A 15487-nucleotide genomic window follows, 5' to 3' on the forward strand; every position below is an offset into this window, starting at 1 on the left:
TACAGAAATAGGAAAAGACTCAAGTGGACTAAGACACTCCAAGTTGGGAGTTGAGGCCGGTAGGCAAGAAACTCCAGTCCCACAGGAAGGCAGCAGAAGGCCATGTGAGTATCTGTGAGTGAACCTACTACCCAGCCACGCTGGGTTAGGAGTGCTCTAGACCTCCTTCTGACTGCTTCCCAGCAGAAAGGAAAAAGTGCAACCACGCTGAGTCCTGTGACCTCATTTTCAAATATTTTATTACATAATCTTTCATGGCACCATCAGGAGTAACAGAAAACGTTATTCCCAGTTCCTAAACCACAGCCTGAAAAATATACATTTGTATTTATATATTTATATCAACACTCCACCCCTAACCTATAATTCCACCACCTATTGTAGGTCTTTTGCTTAAAGCAGGAAACTATTCTCTTAGGTAAGAAAATATATGTGGAAGCTAAGTGAAATAATGGTTAGAGTAACTGGGAAGAGTTCGTTTGTGGGGCAGAGTGGAAGAGTTAAGTCCAGCCAAGGCAGGGTGCATCAGTTGGGGTCCATGGAGGGGGAGGAGGACAGAGTATAAAAAGGCAGCGTCACACAGGTGGGCTCTGGTATCCGTGGTCCCTCAGGAGATGGCCTTCGCCTCAGGAAGGAAGGCTTCCCAGTATTTTGCCAGCTGCAAAGAAGTGGGGAGAGAGTAAGCAAGTTCCCCCATCTAGTGGCAGAACCTGAGCTAGCCTAGGAGGAAAACCAGTTCAGAGCAATGGCATGGCCCTTGCACAAGCCGCCCAGAAGGAAGGCCTGTGGGGCAGACACAGCTACACTGTGTCTCCTCCCTCTAGACTTAAGAAGGCATCAGTTTCTGTCCCAAGTCCAAAGGCAATCTCTGAAGACCGCAGCTCTGTTTGCACCTCACGATGGTACCATTGTTCCACAGATGGATTAGTCTCAGAACCAGAGTGGTAGATAGTACCACAGGGTGGGCATAAGGAGCTATAGTCGCAGTGAGAGAAGAGATGGCCTAGTGGGATGGAGATGTATCGTCATGCTTAGCAAAGGGCCCTGACTGGGAAAGGGCCTGTTTTCAAATATCAACTGCAGCAGAGCGCCCCCCCGAAGCATGACCCCACATCTAGTCACCAAAGCCGTGCGGAGACAGCTGTCATTGGGGGCAGGCAATGGGGGAGGCTGTGCACAATCACAAACACATACCTGCTGCTGGGAATGCAGGAGTGTCTCCAGGTACTTGATCACGTGGTTTTTGAAGTCCTTGGATTTCTCTTTCTATAGGAAACAGGATTCTACACTGACCTCCCAGACAGGTGTTCCTTCCCATTTTGGTGGGGTGGTGGGGTTTACTGCTGGCCAAGGTCAAGCACAGCCTTGGAAAGTACAGCTGGGGTTTCCAGCCAAATGGCCTCTGCCACAGCTCTGCAAGCTTTCTTAGAGGGCAGGGAGAGGGCAGTTGGAGGGAAAGAACACCCAGCAGCTACTGGCTTTGCTCTGGTCCAGCAGCAGATGTTAAGACAGCCACCATGCCTTAGGAACTAGCACACAAGTACAGACACAACAGACACGGAGACGGCCGCTCAGATTCTATCTCACCTCAAATCGAATCACTTCTTTCCGGACAACTGTTGAGATCCTTTCAAAGTCCCTTTCATACTGAGTCACCCGAGACTCCCACTGGCAAGAGGAAAGAAAGGTTTGCTTACGGCCTGGGACACAGCTGCAGGAGCAGAATTCTTGGCTAGTATGTATGAGAGAGAGAGACTGGTTCGAGATCCATTACCACAAGTAAAGATGATAGGGCGGGGCGGTGGTGGCACAAGCCTTTAACACCAGAACTTGGGAGGCAGAGGCAAGCTGATCTGAGTTTGAAGCCAGCCTGGTCTATAGAGTGGGTTCCAGGACAGCCAAGGCTACACAGAGAAATCCTGTCTTGAAAACAAAGCAAAACAAAACAAAAAAACCTGAAATTGGTGGTGCAGAATCATTTAATATCAGGTGCAATTCTACGGGAGACCTTAGTGGATCCTTCCGTCTGTCTGTCCCTTTGGGAAGGGTGAGATAGACATACAAGAGATTGTGCACTGCATAGCACAGTCCAGGAGGCCACTGTGGGATGGTTGGAAAGACAGCCATGTGCCTCAGCCAAGCCTGGTCTGTGGAAAGCTCTAGTACCACAGCAGCCTCTGACTTAGGAACTCAAAAGCAGAGCCAAGAAAACATAATTTAGTTCTTGCCTGGTGTGTGGGGCATATCTGAGTCACCTTATGTGTGGGGCCTTTCAAAGATTCATGCAAGGAGCTAGGGCTACCTCAGGGTTTAAGAGCACTGGCTACTCTCCCAGAGGATCCAGGTTCAAATCCCAACACCCACATGGTGGCTCACAAGTCCCTAGGTATCCAACACTCTCTTCTGTCCTTTTCAGGTACTAGGCAGGTAAACTGTGCATAGACACACATGTAGGAAAACACCCAGAAACATGCAAATTAAAAAAGATAGATAGATAGGGAGAGAGAGACACAGAGAGATAGACAATGGGCGGGTAGCAGAGTGGTGGAGAGCCAGGCCTCAAGGCTGCTCTGAAGTTGTCAGAGACCTGCCCAGGAGCCCTGGCTCTTTAATTATCTCTCTTGCCTGTTGTGGGCTCCCAAGCATCTGGTCAGGATGGGAGCAGTGTTCACTGAGGCACCCTGGGGTAACTCAGATGGGGAGCTCACCTCTGTAATCTCATCCTTAGCTTGCTGCAGTTTGTCAGGCTTGTTGGCCCACAGCAGCCGCGCCTCAGACTCCCGCTTCTTCTGCAGCGTGGCTTGTGCATCCTGCCAGCGCTGCCATGTCTTCATGCGCTGGTCGAAGGCAGCCTATGGGGGAGGGCAGTTGGGAGGAGCACGGCCAGCTCTCTGGTAGCCCTGGCTGACTCTGCCTTAGAGGGAAGCTCTCCTGGCAGTTGTGCCAGGGAAGCACTGGCAAGGGCAGGTTCTGCAGCCACTGTTAGTGCCCAGCTGGGGCATTTAATGTCTAAAAGCACAAGCTTGGATCAGGCCCTTTTCAAGTTTCCAGTGAGCCAGTGCCATGCTACTCAGGGCTGGATGGCTGAGGGCACAGTGGGCAGCCTGATGTCTATGCCTGACCTAATGAAGCTCTAGACTGCCTATCTCAACCAAGTCAGACCATGAGTCTATACACTTTCTCCACGTCTGCCACATGCGAGGATAAGAGTACAGCGGGAGCTGAAACACACAGTCTTGCTCTCAAGGAACATTTCTTCTAGAAAAGCCATCACTGTATTAGGATTACAGCAGATGTTTAAACAAACGCAGAGTACTGGGGAGACAAGCAGGTGCTGAAACCTGAAGCTAGGACCTTGCACAGCTCTGGAGCTGTGAGTCAAGAAGCCGCCTTTCAACTGACACCAATGGCACACTTGGTAACAGAAGGACTTTTTCCTTTTGAGACAAGGTCTCAGGTAGCAGGGCAGGCCCGGTCTCATTACATAGCTGAAGAAGACACTGATCTCCTGAGCCTTGTGCCTCAGTCTCAAGTGCTGGCATGAGTCACCATGCTGGCAGCTTAAGGATTTTTTACATAAACACTTAAAATGGTCACATGACCTACTTACTGCCTTCCTCTCACCCACATGTGTCACTTGCCTGCTCTAGGCTATCAAGGCCTGCGAGAAGCTCTCCAAAAGTCATTATTGGCTTCCTGTTTCTAGTCTTTTAAACAGAATTAGCATTTTCAGAGAAGCTCAGTTGTTGGCCTAACCATCTCCCATCCCACCTATATGCTATGGGCTTCCAAAGGAACACATCAAAGAGTATGCCAGGGCCGGTCTCCTAGCCCTGTTTATACGCTCCCCATTCCCTACAAAGATTCCCTGCATGTCTCCTAGGCTTCCTCAGCTCACACCTGGGCCAAAACATCAGCCCTAGTGAATGTAGAGTGCAGTGTCGCCAAATTCACCTTCCCCAGCCCTGCTGCGACTGTAGTTTCTTTTGTTTCTCAAGACAAGCTTCACTCTGTATCCAGTGAACTCACTATGTAGCAAAGGCTGGCCTGGAATTTACCATGATCTTCTTGCCTCAGCCTCCCAACTGCTGGGATTACAGGCATGTGTTCCCACATCTGGCTTGTGAAATCAATGTTGAAAGTTCAGGTAAACGGTGACTCCATATCTGAGAAAGGCTTTAAGCCTATCCCACGGCTCTAAGAGGGGTTCAGGGAAGGACACAAAAGAAACCTTTGCTCATTTCTCCATTCTCACCATTAGCTCACAACAGGAGGGGGGTGCACAGGTTCTCTGAGAAAAGACCTGCTCATAGTTCTACATTCTCAAGTTCTGCCCCAGCCCATGGAGAACCAGGCTTGGCTTCTCTGCCCTGTTCACACCGGCTTACCCTGCCTGGAGTCATATCCAAAAGCTGTGCTCTCTTGGGAATCCCTGGCCCCCAAAACAATGCTCCTCATAGAAAGCTTTCCTCAGACAGCCCTTCCCCAGGATGGCTCTCCAGCCCGAGTAGTCTAACCGGTTCTAAGAATCCCACAGCGGGTCCTTCTTATCTCTCTGGAGTTAGCAGCAACCAAGGAGCAGGACAAGGAGCAGGTCACAGGCTTCTACATTTGGCAGCTGTGACCGCAAGGAAGTGAAAACCCAGTGGGCAGCTCCACAGTGGGAGATGTGCTGAGGACGAGGAGTGGGCTGCGGCTCGTGCGCCCTGATACCGTGCAGAATCAGGTCCTAACAGTGCAGGGCCAGGCTCCTCTAGGTTTTTCCTCCATCGGGGAGGCCATGCAAAGAGCTAAGACTGCCCAGTCAAGCTTCCTTAACTGATCTGAGAGCTCTGGAAACAGACGCCCTGGTCATCAAGAGAAGTGAGGTGTTTGACCCAAAGGGCAGCGTGCAGTGTTGCCACCAGTGAGGTCAGCACAGCACAAGGAGGGCTCTGGTGGCAAGCTCTCTCGGCACCTGGGCCACACTCCTCCATGCAACTCCAAGCCAGTTCTGTGTCATTACCTGACTGGTCACACTGGAAGGACAAGTGGAAGCCAGCAAGAGCTCTTATCAGGGCAAAGACCAAAGGATTGAAGAGTCACTCACTGCTCCAGGGGCCAAGCAGCAGTCTGTAATAAGCCTTGCTTGGAGAAAGGTGCGCGGAGAATACTGCCTGTCCTCAACATTAAGGGAGATTTAAGAGTGGGCTGCTATGGGCCTCAGAATAACAGGAAGTAACTGACTAGTTTAAGTGATTGCGGGGTCTACAGGGTCCTTTCAGAAGTACAAGTTACAATCACTGCTAAGCCAAAGTGAGATAAACTGTCCTCAGGAAGTGGAGAACAGGTGACACCTGGGGCAAGGAAGTGAGGCTTACTCGGACAATGGCCAGGAGGCGAATGTAGTCACTTAGGAGTTCAGCAAGGAGGAAGAAGTCGTTGTTGGCTTGTTCCTGGTGGAGCTGCTCGATCTTCTCTTCCACCTCAGCCAGCTGGGAGAGAGCTCGTGACAGGGCCGTGTTGTCCTCAGAGCTCCCGAGCATGGCAAGACTCTTGGCAAACTGGGCTGTGTTCAGAGCTAGCTCTGGAAGGAAGCAAAGACAGCAGAGGCCTCTGATCTTTCAGGAAAGAGACAAGAGGACCCTGTGAAGCATGTCCTGGCAATTCTGGCCCCTGTGTGTGTCTGACAGCTGAGCGCCCTGCGCCCAGTCACCCAACTCAGTGAAGGAAAAGTGGCCTGAGTTGGTCACAGGACTGGGAGGGAAAGCTCCTGCTGTCCACATGTGACTAGGTCTGGCCACCTGAAGGCTGCAGCTCCAGCATTCCTGGAGAGCCAGCTATCAGTTCATGAAAGAGGTCAGGGGAAGGAGTGGCTCTGGGGTTTAAGCTCATGAACTGCCTATATGCACCACACAGTCACACAGCCACACACATACACACATACACATAGCCACACAGACATACATACACAGACACACACATACACACAGCCACACATACACACAGACATACATACACAGACACACATATATACACAGACACACACACACATAGCCACACATACACACAGACATACATACACAGACATACAGACACACACACAGTCACACGCATACACACAGATATACATACACACACATATATACACACAGATATACATACAGACACACAAACACACACACCCAGACCCTTTCACTTTTTTTTTTCAAGACAGGGTTTCTCTGTTGTGTAACAGCCCTAGCTGTCCTGGAACTCGTTCTTGTAAACCAGGCTGACCTCCACCTGCCTCTGCCTCCCAAGTGCTGGGATTAAAGGTGTGCACCACCACCACCCGGCGACTCTCACTTTTTAGAGCAGAACAAACTTTCTGTACAGGGTCAGTCAATACCTCAGGCTCTGCAGGTCTCACAGTCCCTGTAGCCATACCTATTTTCTTTCTATTCTTCTCATGGTGGGAGGATCCAAATCTGTCCTCTCAGCCACATCATGGCTTGTCAGCCCTTACGCTGCCTTCATGCTAATGGTCTTTTAGATTTCTTGTTACCAGTACGTTTAGGACACAGAAAGAAAGTAGTGGCCGGGTGGTGGTGGCGCATGCCTTTAATCCCAGCACTTGGGAGGCAGAAGCAGGCGGATCTCTGCGAGTTCGAGACCAGCCTGGTCTACAAGAGCTAGTTCCAGGACAGGCTCCAAAACCACAGAGAAACCCTGTCTCGAAAAACCAAAAAAAAAAAAGAAAGAAAGTAGTTCCCAGTGAAGCAAAGCTCACTAAAGGAAGGGGAGAAAGAAGACACAGATGGCTTCCCTGTGTTTACACCTTGCTAGCATGACCATGTAACAAAAGCACTATTATTTCAGACGCAAGTCACCAACTCCCATCAACAAGAGTAGATGTCTCTAGGCAGGCTCCCTCCACCCACCGCCCATAGTGCTTTGAGTCATGTTCCTTGCCAGGAGATCAGGGCAGAGCGTGTTTACCAGAATATCAAGCAACAGGTGGGCTGAGAATTTCGCCTTGGACGGCTGAGCATTGGGAACACGATGCCTCTCATCTCCAGCCCACTACAGACACTGCTGTCCCCCGTCCAGGGGGTTTCCGAGCCAGCGGTTACCTTTCCTGTGGTTGACTAGAGTCTCTACCACAGCATGCAGCTTCCGTAGGCGCTGCTCCTCACATTCCACCTCCTGGAGCTTCTCCTCGAACCACTGAAAACACACAAGCCCAGAGCTGGGTTGAAAATGTTTCACAAAGCGCAGGGAGCAGCTTTTCTTCAGGGGCTGTTCTTGTTGTTTGTTTTTGTTCTTTCAATGGAAAGGAAAACTATCTCAGAAATATCAGGACTTCTCAGGGCATCTGAGGGGCATAGCTACTCACAATGTCCGACTCATTCATCTTGATGGTCATCTTGCTGACTGCGTCTGTAGCTTTGTTGAACATCTTAAGGAGACCAGCACCACTCAAAGCCTGTGTGCCCACGGCACGTGGCAGCTACAAGACCAAGAAGGCGGGGATGGCAAGTTATCTGCTGCCCCTATTTTAGGTTCAGAAGAATTAGTATCCATCAGATGGCATGCCCAAAACTTGTCAAATAAGTTATTCTGTTGCGGGAGGTCCTTCCGCTCCTCCAGCCAATAGCCGCCAAGATACCTTGGTGGCTATTGGCTGGAGGAGCGGAAGGACCTCCCGCAACATTATTCGAACTGTAGATTCTTGTATTCTAAAGAAGTTATAGCAATCTAATGTGCAGAAACAAAAATCAAAGCCCCATGGCAGAAAAATCAATAAGAATTTCAGCTTTTGATGTTATTCATAGAAAGAAAGCAGACGGAGAGTGTTGCATGGCTAGGCAACCTCACAGCAGGACTGTCTGCCCATCCAGGTGTGAGCTACTTAAATACTAAGCATTACTTTATTTTATTATTATTACTTTGCTTTGTTTTGTCTTTTGTTTTTGAGACAGGGTTTCTCTGTGTATCCCTGGCTGTCCTGGAACTTGCTCTGTAGACCAGGCTGACCTCAAACACACAGAGATCCACCTGTGTCTGCTTCCTGAGTGCTGGGATTAAAGGCGTGCGCCACCACTGCCTGGCCCTTTATTTTGTAACATTTTAAAATGATTTTGTGAGCCGGGCGATGGTGGCGCACGCCTTTAATCCCAGCACTCGGGAGGCAGAGGCAGGCGGATCTCTGTGAGTTCGAGGCCAGTCTGGTCTACAGAGCTAGTTCCAGGACAGGCTCCAAAGCCACAGAGAAACCCTGTCTCGAAAAAAAAAAAAAAGATTTTGTGTGTGTATGCATGTGCAAGAGCACACCTACAGAGGTCAAAGGACAACTCTGTGGAGTCAGTTTTCTTCTCCTTTCACCTCTGCATAGACCTAACTCCTGGTGGAGCACTGAATTCCTTTGTTAAAGTAAAAGGCTCCTCCTGCAGGGTGTGGTGACATATGCTCATGCAGAGAAACCTTTAGATTAGCACACTCTGCAAGAAGGGGACTCACAACTTTGAGAGTTTCCACAGTGAAGCAAAGTACAAGATAGGGGCATATTCTTTTTTTGTTTTCTTGAAACAAGGTTTCTCTCTGTAACAGCCCAGGCTGTCCTGGAACTCCTTTGGTAGACCAGACTGGCCTCAAACTCACTGAGATCTGATGCCTCTGCCTCCCCAGTGCTGGGATTAAAGGTGTGTACCACACCGCCTGCCTGGTGGGCATATTCTGCATGGAGCCACTTTTACACAGTAAAACTGTGTTACAAAATCAGTTTCTTAAGTGGCTTAGGTGTTCAGGATGTCATTCAGTACTTCTTAAATTGAGGCTCTCTGCTCCAGAGCACATTTGACAGTATCTGAAAGAGAGTGTGGTTGTTTCAGATGGGGAGAGAGTGCTGCTGGCATTTAGCGGGCAGATGTGTTCCTCATTGTAATAAACATTTTGCAGCACAGGACAGCTCAAAGGTCTTCAAAGACAGACGCTGCTCTGGGATTATCAAGTGAGCAAGAATAGATTAGAAATATCCTGAGGGGGGCTGGAGAGATGGCTCAGTGGTTAAGAGCACAGGCTGCCCTCTCAGAGGTCCTGAGTTCAATTCCCAGCAACCACATGGTGGCTCACAACCATCTGTGATGAGACTTGGTGCCCTCTTCTGGCTTGCAGGCATACATGCAGGTACAACACTATATATAGTAAATAAATAAATAAATAAATAAATAAATAAATAAATAAATAAATAAATAAAATCTTTAAAAAAAGGAACTATCCAGAGGTAGAATTAAAGGACTTCAGGCTTTGACATTATTTTCAACAACAACAAAAAAGTCATTTTGAAGGGGAAAAATCTCATTACAATAATCCCACTTTATTATAGTAACATTTTTTTTAATTAAAAACAAAACATAATGACAGTCTCATCATCTTAGTTTTCTAAGATCATGTTATTTTCCTCTGGTCATGTGACTTCTGCTTTAGAGTGTGCTTGCTATTTGATGTTTCCATATACTCATCTTTCTTTACACTTTCTGTTTGTGGTCAAAAGAGTTTGCTGTGTGGATATATTTTATGTAGTTCTTCAGTTATTTGTGACTGCAGTGTCTCCAATTTTTCACAATCATGAATAGCCAATGCATAGCCTATAAAAAACAAACCAACCCTGTCTACTTCAATCAACCCTTTCGCTATACGGCAGCTCTGTATCTGTGGTGGCGGGATTCTAACTAATGCCTCTCAGTTTCCTAGCACAGACACATTCAGTGTGAACCCATCAGTGACCTGTGCAAGCCAAGGCCCTGCCACACAGCACTGTTTTCTACAAGACTCAGATCACCGTTTGACACCAGTAGAGCTGTTTTCTTTTGGAACAGTGGAAATCCTTGTCCCTTTTGGCAGACAAACTCACTGGCTACAGCGTTTTCTTTGTCAAATGAACCTGTTTCATTTCACTAAGGATAGACAGGGACGATGAAGTTGAACTTTGTATAATACGAACCTCTTCCTTTTCCAAAAACTCCCTGACGTCTGGGTCTTGTAACATGGTAGGATGATTCACAATTCTTTGAAGGTACCTGAGGGGTAAAAATCACCAGCAGGTTAGGTTTGGGGTGTCACACAGTGCTGGTCTGGACCTGTGTCTTTTACTATTTAAAATGTCCTCAGATAAGGCATGTAACTATTCAAAACTTCATTTTGGGGCTGGAGAGATAGTTCAGTAATTAAGAGCACTGACTTTTTTTCCAGAGGACCCCAGTTCAATTCCCAGCACCCACTTGGTGGCTCATACCTGGCTGTAACTACAGATCCAGGGGACTGGATACCCTTATACAAGCATACACATAGGCAAAACACCAGTGCACATAAAAATTATAAATACTAAAAACAAACAAAACACTTCACGTTCTTCACATTTCCAAAAGTAGCCGACTGACTCATCAGAAAGACTCCGGAACCATCCCTGGCTGATGCCAGAAGGAAATGTGATTGTCTGTCAGGAGGGAGAGGAAAGAGACATCTTATGACTGAGGTGGGAAAAGCCATGAGGAACAGGAAGGAGAGGCTGTAATTCACCTCAGCTATGTCCACTGATGCAGCGAACCTCACCACTCTACAGTGACCCACCATAGGGTTGGCAGGCACTTACCTTTCCAAAGCAGCCCTCCTTTTTTCAAGAAATTCTGCAGAGGAAGAATCTTCCTTCCCAACTTTCACTTTTGTCATTCCTAGAATGGAATTTAAGAAACAAAATAACCAGAAACAGTAAAAAGGACAAATCTATGTCTTTTTTTTTTTTTTTTTTTTTTTTTTTTTTGGTTTTTCGAGACAGGGTTTCTCTGTGGCTTTGGCATCGCCCGGCCAAATCTATGTCTTATAATGAGTCATTTGAGCTAGGCAGTGGGGGCGCACGCCTTTAATCCCAGCACTCGGGAGGCAGAAGCAGGAGAATTTCTGGGAGTGTGAGACCAGCCTGGTCTACTGAGCTAGTTCCAGGACAGGCTCCATTTGAAGGAAGGCAGCAAAGACAACTCAACACACCACCATCTAAGGATATTTCTAGGTTAAAAGCAGGTGTGGAGGAAAAGTTCTTTACTAATTAAGTTTTGCACATGCTAGAGGCTATAACTATGGGATTTAGATTGTATATTGTCTTTTTTATTGTTGTTTTTCGAGACAGGGTTTCTCTGTGGTTTTGGAGCCTATCCTGGAACTAGCTCTTGTAGACCAGGTTGGTCTCGAACTCACAGAGATCCGCCTGCCTCTGCCTCCCGAGTGCTGGGATTAAAGGCCTGCGCTATCACCGCCCAGCTATTGTCTTTTTTTTTCTCTCTGTGTATTGGGGTGAAGGTGTCAGATCCCCTGGAATTGGATCTTCAGACAGTTGTGAGCTGCCATGTGGGTGCTGGGAATTGAACCTGGGTCCTCTGGAAGAGCAGTCAGTGCTCTTAACTGCTCAACCATCTATCCAGCCCTCACCCCCCCCTTTTTTTTAAGAAAAAAAAAAGGCACGTGTGGTGTCACATACAAGGAGACCTCTGTGAGTTCTAGGCCAGCCTGTTCTACACACTGAGTTCCAGGCCATCTAGGGCCACATAGTGAGACCCTTTTTCAAAAAAAGTGGGGGAAGGTCTGGAGTGATGGCTCAGTGGTTATGAGTACTGTCTGTTCTTCCAAAGCATGCAGGTCTAAGTTCTAGCACCCACAGAATGGCTCACAACTCCAGTTCCAAGGGATCTGACAGCCTCTTCTGTCCTACTCAGGCACTCACATACTTGGTACATATACATACATGTATGCAAACAAAACCCCATATATATAAAATTAAAAATAAAATAATAAAACCCTGACTCAAAAATAAAACAAAAAATAATAGAAAAAAATGTTCTGAGATTCTGAGTATAGATCAACAATCACTTGATGGCAGTAAGAAGGCTCCTCCCCTAGTCCACAAAGCAATTTCAATCTGGAGAGAAGAACAATTGTTAACAGTCCTGATGTAACTCAGTGGTAGAGTGTTTACCTAATGCATGCCTGCAATTCTAGCACTCACACGAGTCTGAGGCAGAAAGATCAAGGGATGGATGAAGACCTCCCGGGTCTATACAGTGAGTTTGAGGCCTGCCTGGGGGATAATAAAACTGTTTCAAAAGGGAACAAAGTGCTACAAAGCTGAAGGCTTGACACTAGAGGACATGTAAAAATAACTGCCCATTTCTCTATTCCCCAAAATACTCAAGTGGATTCAAAACCACAGGCTTACCTATGAGGCTCTTCTCAGGTGGAGGTGGGACGATGAACCCATTCTGAGAGTGTTTCTCTGAAAGCTTCTCATAGAGACCCAGAAAGTCACTGAATCTTCTTTTTACTGCAAATTGCTTACTTCTGAACATTGGTAAGCTCGTCTTGGGAGATGGGAAAAAAAAATCACAAGGCAATCTCATTCCAAATCCAGGAGTGAATATCTATCCCGCTAACATCAAAGGTAACAGATTTCCCAGATCCCTGACTTTTAGACACCTAGAGAATAACTATGTCCAAGACAGGCTCTTAAACACCGAGCTATAGTCTTTCTTTCTTTTTTTTTTTTTTTTTTTTTTTGGCAGTCTGAGAATCTAAGAAACCCTACTTAGGTCAGGCAGTGGTGGTGCAGGCCTTTAATTCCCGCACTCAAGAGGCAGAGGCAGACGGATCTCTGAGTTAAAGGCCAGTATGTGAGTTCCAGGACAGGCTCCAAAGATACAGAGAAATCCCATCTCGAGAAAAAGAAAAAGAAAAGAAACCCTACTTAGAGTAATGATTTGAAGTGAATAAAATAAGAAAATATAGGATTGAGACTTGGTGGGGGTGGCTCAATGGATAAGCACAGGAAACTCACCTGTGTAGTAACTTTGTAGGCTACATAGGCATTCATACCGTCCCCTGTGGGAGAACAAGAAAGGAGAGAATTATTCTTTTAACTAAAGAAAGGAAAGCTGATCCAGTAACATTTAACTAGACCACAGCTACAGAGCCTCTATTAGACCACAGCTACAGAGCCTCTATTAGACCATAGCTACAGAGCCTCTATTATTAGATAGGCTTGTTTCATTTCCAGGCTTTATATGTAATCCTAAAATCCAGTTTTTCCTGTGTCTTGGGGGTTGTGTGGCACACATGCCCCCACAGATGCTGGCTGGGCCCCAGTATGAGTTAGACAAGAGAGTCAGTCCCCTGTTCCAAAGCTAGGCTCCATTTATACCCTCCATAAAGCAGCACCGGCTACCGACAATTCATCAGTTGTTACCATGCCAGTATTTGGACTGGTTATACACATCTGTCCAAAACCAAACAATTCTCTTGCTGTATAAAGCAGGAGAAAGAAACAACTGCTGTAAAAGGAAACAAGCAGTTCTACCCTAAGCTAGCTCCAGGCTTGCTCTGCTCTTTCAGAGACCCTACCACTGCTGCCGGAGACACTGACCTCTCTGATCCAGCGTGTTCACTCAGAGCAAAGAGCCTGCCAGGAAGACACTTGGGCTGCCTGATGTCACAAAAATCTTCCTTTCCTGGAGGAATTATTTTTATGAAAAGGCCTTTGACTGTTAAATAATCTGGGATTCAAGCAACTGTTTTCCTCTGTGGCAGTGTCCTGACCTAGACTACTTAGGGAGATAAAGGCACTATTGACTTCCTAAGCCCCAAAAAGACATATATTGGAATCCAGATAAAACCCCAGCACTGGACCATGGGGTTTAGGGGTTTTTGTTTTGTTTTTTCTTTTTCCTTTTCTCTGATTCCTCCTCTTATGAACCAGGAAAGCCTTGGTCAATAATTCCCGTTGCCTTTGCTTCTTATCTGATTCTGGAGTGAGGGCCAGGAAGAAGAGGTACAAGTGGATCAGCGGAGTTCACATACTGCAACATCATTTCACTGTGTTGGGTGCAAATTATAGAAGCTGGAAAGTATATAGAGATAGGAGACATACATGTCTTATCTCGCCAATACCTACCAAAAAGGGTGTTGCAAAACAGGGTTTAGAAGCTAAACTAAAGGAATTACCTTACATTGATGACCACCATTACAATACATGGCCTGATACTCAGACTGTTTACCACTCAAAAAAAAAAAATTCTTGCACTGGGCGTGGGGGAATACACCTTTAATCCCAGAACTCAGCAGATCTCTGTGATGTGGAGACACTCAGAATGACTCGGGAGAATGAAGATAATGTAATGACGCATCTTCAAGCCAAAGCACACCTCAAACTACTCGAAAGCAGAGCACAGGCAAGGGCCTACCTTCCCTTCCAGTTTCAGAGAAGCATGGCCATGCCCACAGCATGATGTCAGAGGAGCATGGCCATACCCATAGCATGATGTCAGAAGAGCGTGGCCATGCCCACACCATGATTTTGGGGTCTTCTTGCCTCAGAACTGTGTGAAAATCTCGTTTTTGTTTTTGAGATAGGTTTTCTTTTCCTTTTCTCTGTGTAGCCCTGGTTGTCCTGGAACTCATTCTGTAGACCATGCTGGCCTCAAACTCAGAGATTCGCCTGCTTCTGCCTCCTGAGTGTTGGGATTAAAGACATGCACCACTACTGATAAGTTTTGAGACAGGTTTTCTTTTTCTTTCTTTTTTTTTTTTTTGCTTTTTCGAGACAGGGTTTCTCTGTGGTTTTTTGGAGCCTGTCCTGGAACTAGCTCTTGTAGACCAGGCTGGTCTCGAACTCACAGAGATCCGCCTGCCTCTGCCTCCCAAGTGCTGGGATTAAAGGCGTGCGCCACCACCGCCCGGCTATTGAGACAGGTTTTCACTCTGTAGCCCAGGTTAGTCTCAAACTCCCGCCTAGGCACTTGAGTGTGGTTGATACTGTTGTGATCCACCATCCTTAGTTTACTTCTATTGTTTTAAGCCTTTAAGTTCTTTACTACAGCAGATCTAGGTAACTAATACATTTGCTCTCCTGGTTTGAAATCATAGCAGTAATTGTTCAAACAATTAGTACCATTTGTAATTTTTTTTTCCCTGCTTTTCAAGACAGGGTTTCTCTGAAGCTTTGGAGCGTGTCCTGGGACTAGCTCTATGTAGACCAGGTTGGCCTCGAACTCAGAAAGATCCACCTGCCTCTGCCTCCCGAGTGCTGGGATTAAAGGCGTGCGCCACCGCCGCCCAGCCCCATTTGTAATTTCTATTAAGGATTTTAGCAACTAAGCTTAAAATTAATGTGTTACGCAATATTCGTAGCTCTAGACTATCAGGCAAGAGATTCCTAGATATGTACCCAAAGCCCTGGTCCTTCTTTTACCTATACCACACTGTGCCTTAACAGGAACACTACTTTCTTTTTGGTCTTCTCTTCCCTTTTCTGGTAGGTGAAGGAACTGAACAAGATGCCCATAAACACCCTGCTGGTGAAGCTGGCAGTTGTGAGTCACCCACTTTAGGCACTGGGTCCTCTACAAAAGCACTCTTAACTGGGTGCTCTTAACTACTGAGCCATCTCTCCAGCCCCTATTTGAGGTTTCTTATTTTTTATTATTAA

The 15487-nt window shown here is 46.8% G+C and overlaps 1 protein-coding gene across 2 annotated transcripts in view; it reads right to left on the minus strand.

The window, feature by feature from the left end:
- Positions 1-220: 220 nt before the first annotated feature.
- The window catches only part of Snx1 (sorting nexin 1), a 32567-nt gene continuing 17300 nt past the window's right edge, over positions 221-15487 (minus strand). The window contains exons 5-15 of one of the 2 annotated variants that reach the window (XM_057767143.1): positions 12842-12885; positions 12227-12368; positions 10613-10691; positions 9965-10040; positions 7358-7471; positions 7095-7188; positions 5361-5566; positions 2709-2852; positions 1588-1668; positions 1195-1266; positions 221-658 (exon numbers count right to left, since the gene is read on the minus strand). In XM_057767143.1, coding sequence (XP_057623126.1) covers positions 608-658; positions 1195-1266; positions 1588-1668; positions 2709-2852; positions 5361-5566; positions 7095-7188; positions 7358-7471; positions 9965-10040; positions 10613-10691; positions 12227-12368; positions 12842-12885 — 1103 coding nt within the window. In that variant the 3' untranslated portion in view covers positions 221-607. The remainder of the gene's footprint in view (positions 659-1194; positions 1267-1587; positions 1669-2708; positions 2853-5360; positions 5567-7094; positions 7189-7357; positions 7472-9964; positions 10041-10612; positions 10692-12226; positions 12369-12841; positions 12886-15487) is intronic. The other variant, XM_057767144.1, reaches the window with a different exon arrangement.

The sequence above is a fragment of the Chionomys nivalis genome, chromosome 4, assembly GCF_950005125.1.
Source record: "Chionomys nivalis chromosome 4, mChiNiv1.1, whole genome shotgun sequence".
NCBI classification, from domain to species: domain Eukaryota; kingdom Metazoa; phylum Chordata; class Mammalia; order Rodentia; family Cricetidae; genus Chionomys; species Chionomys nivalis.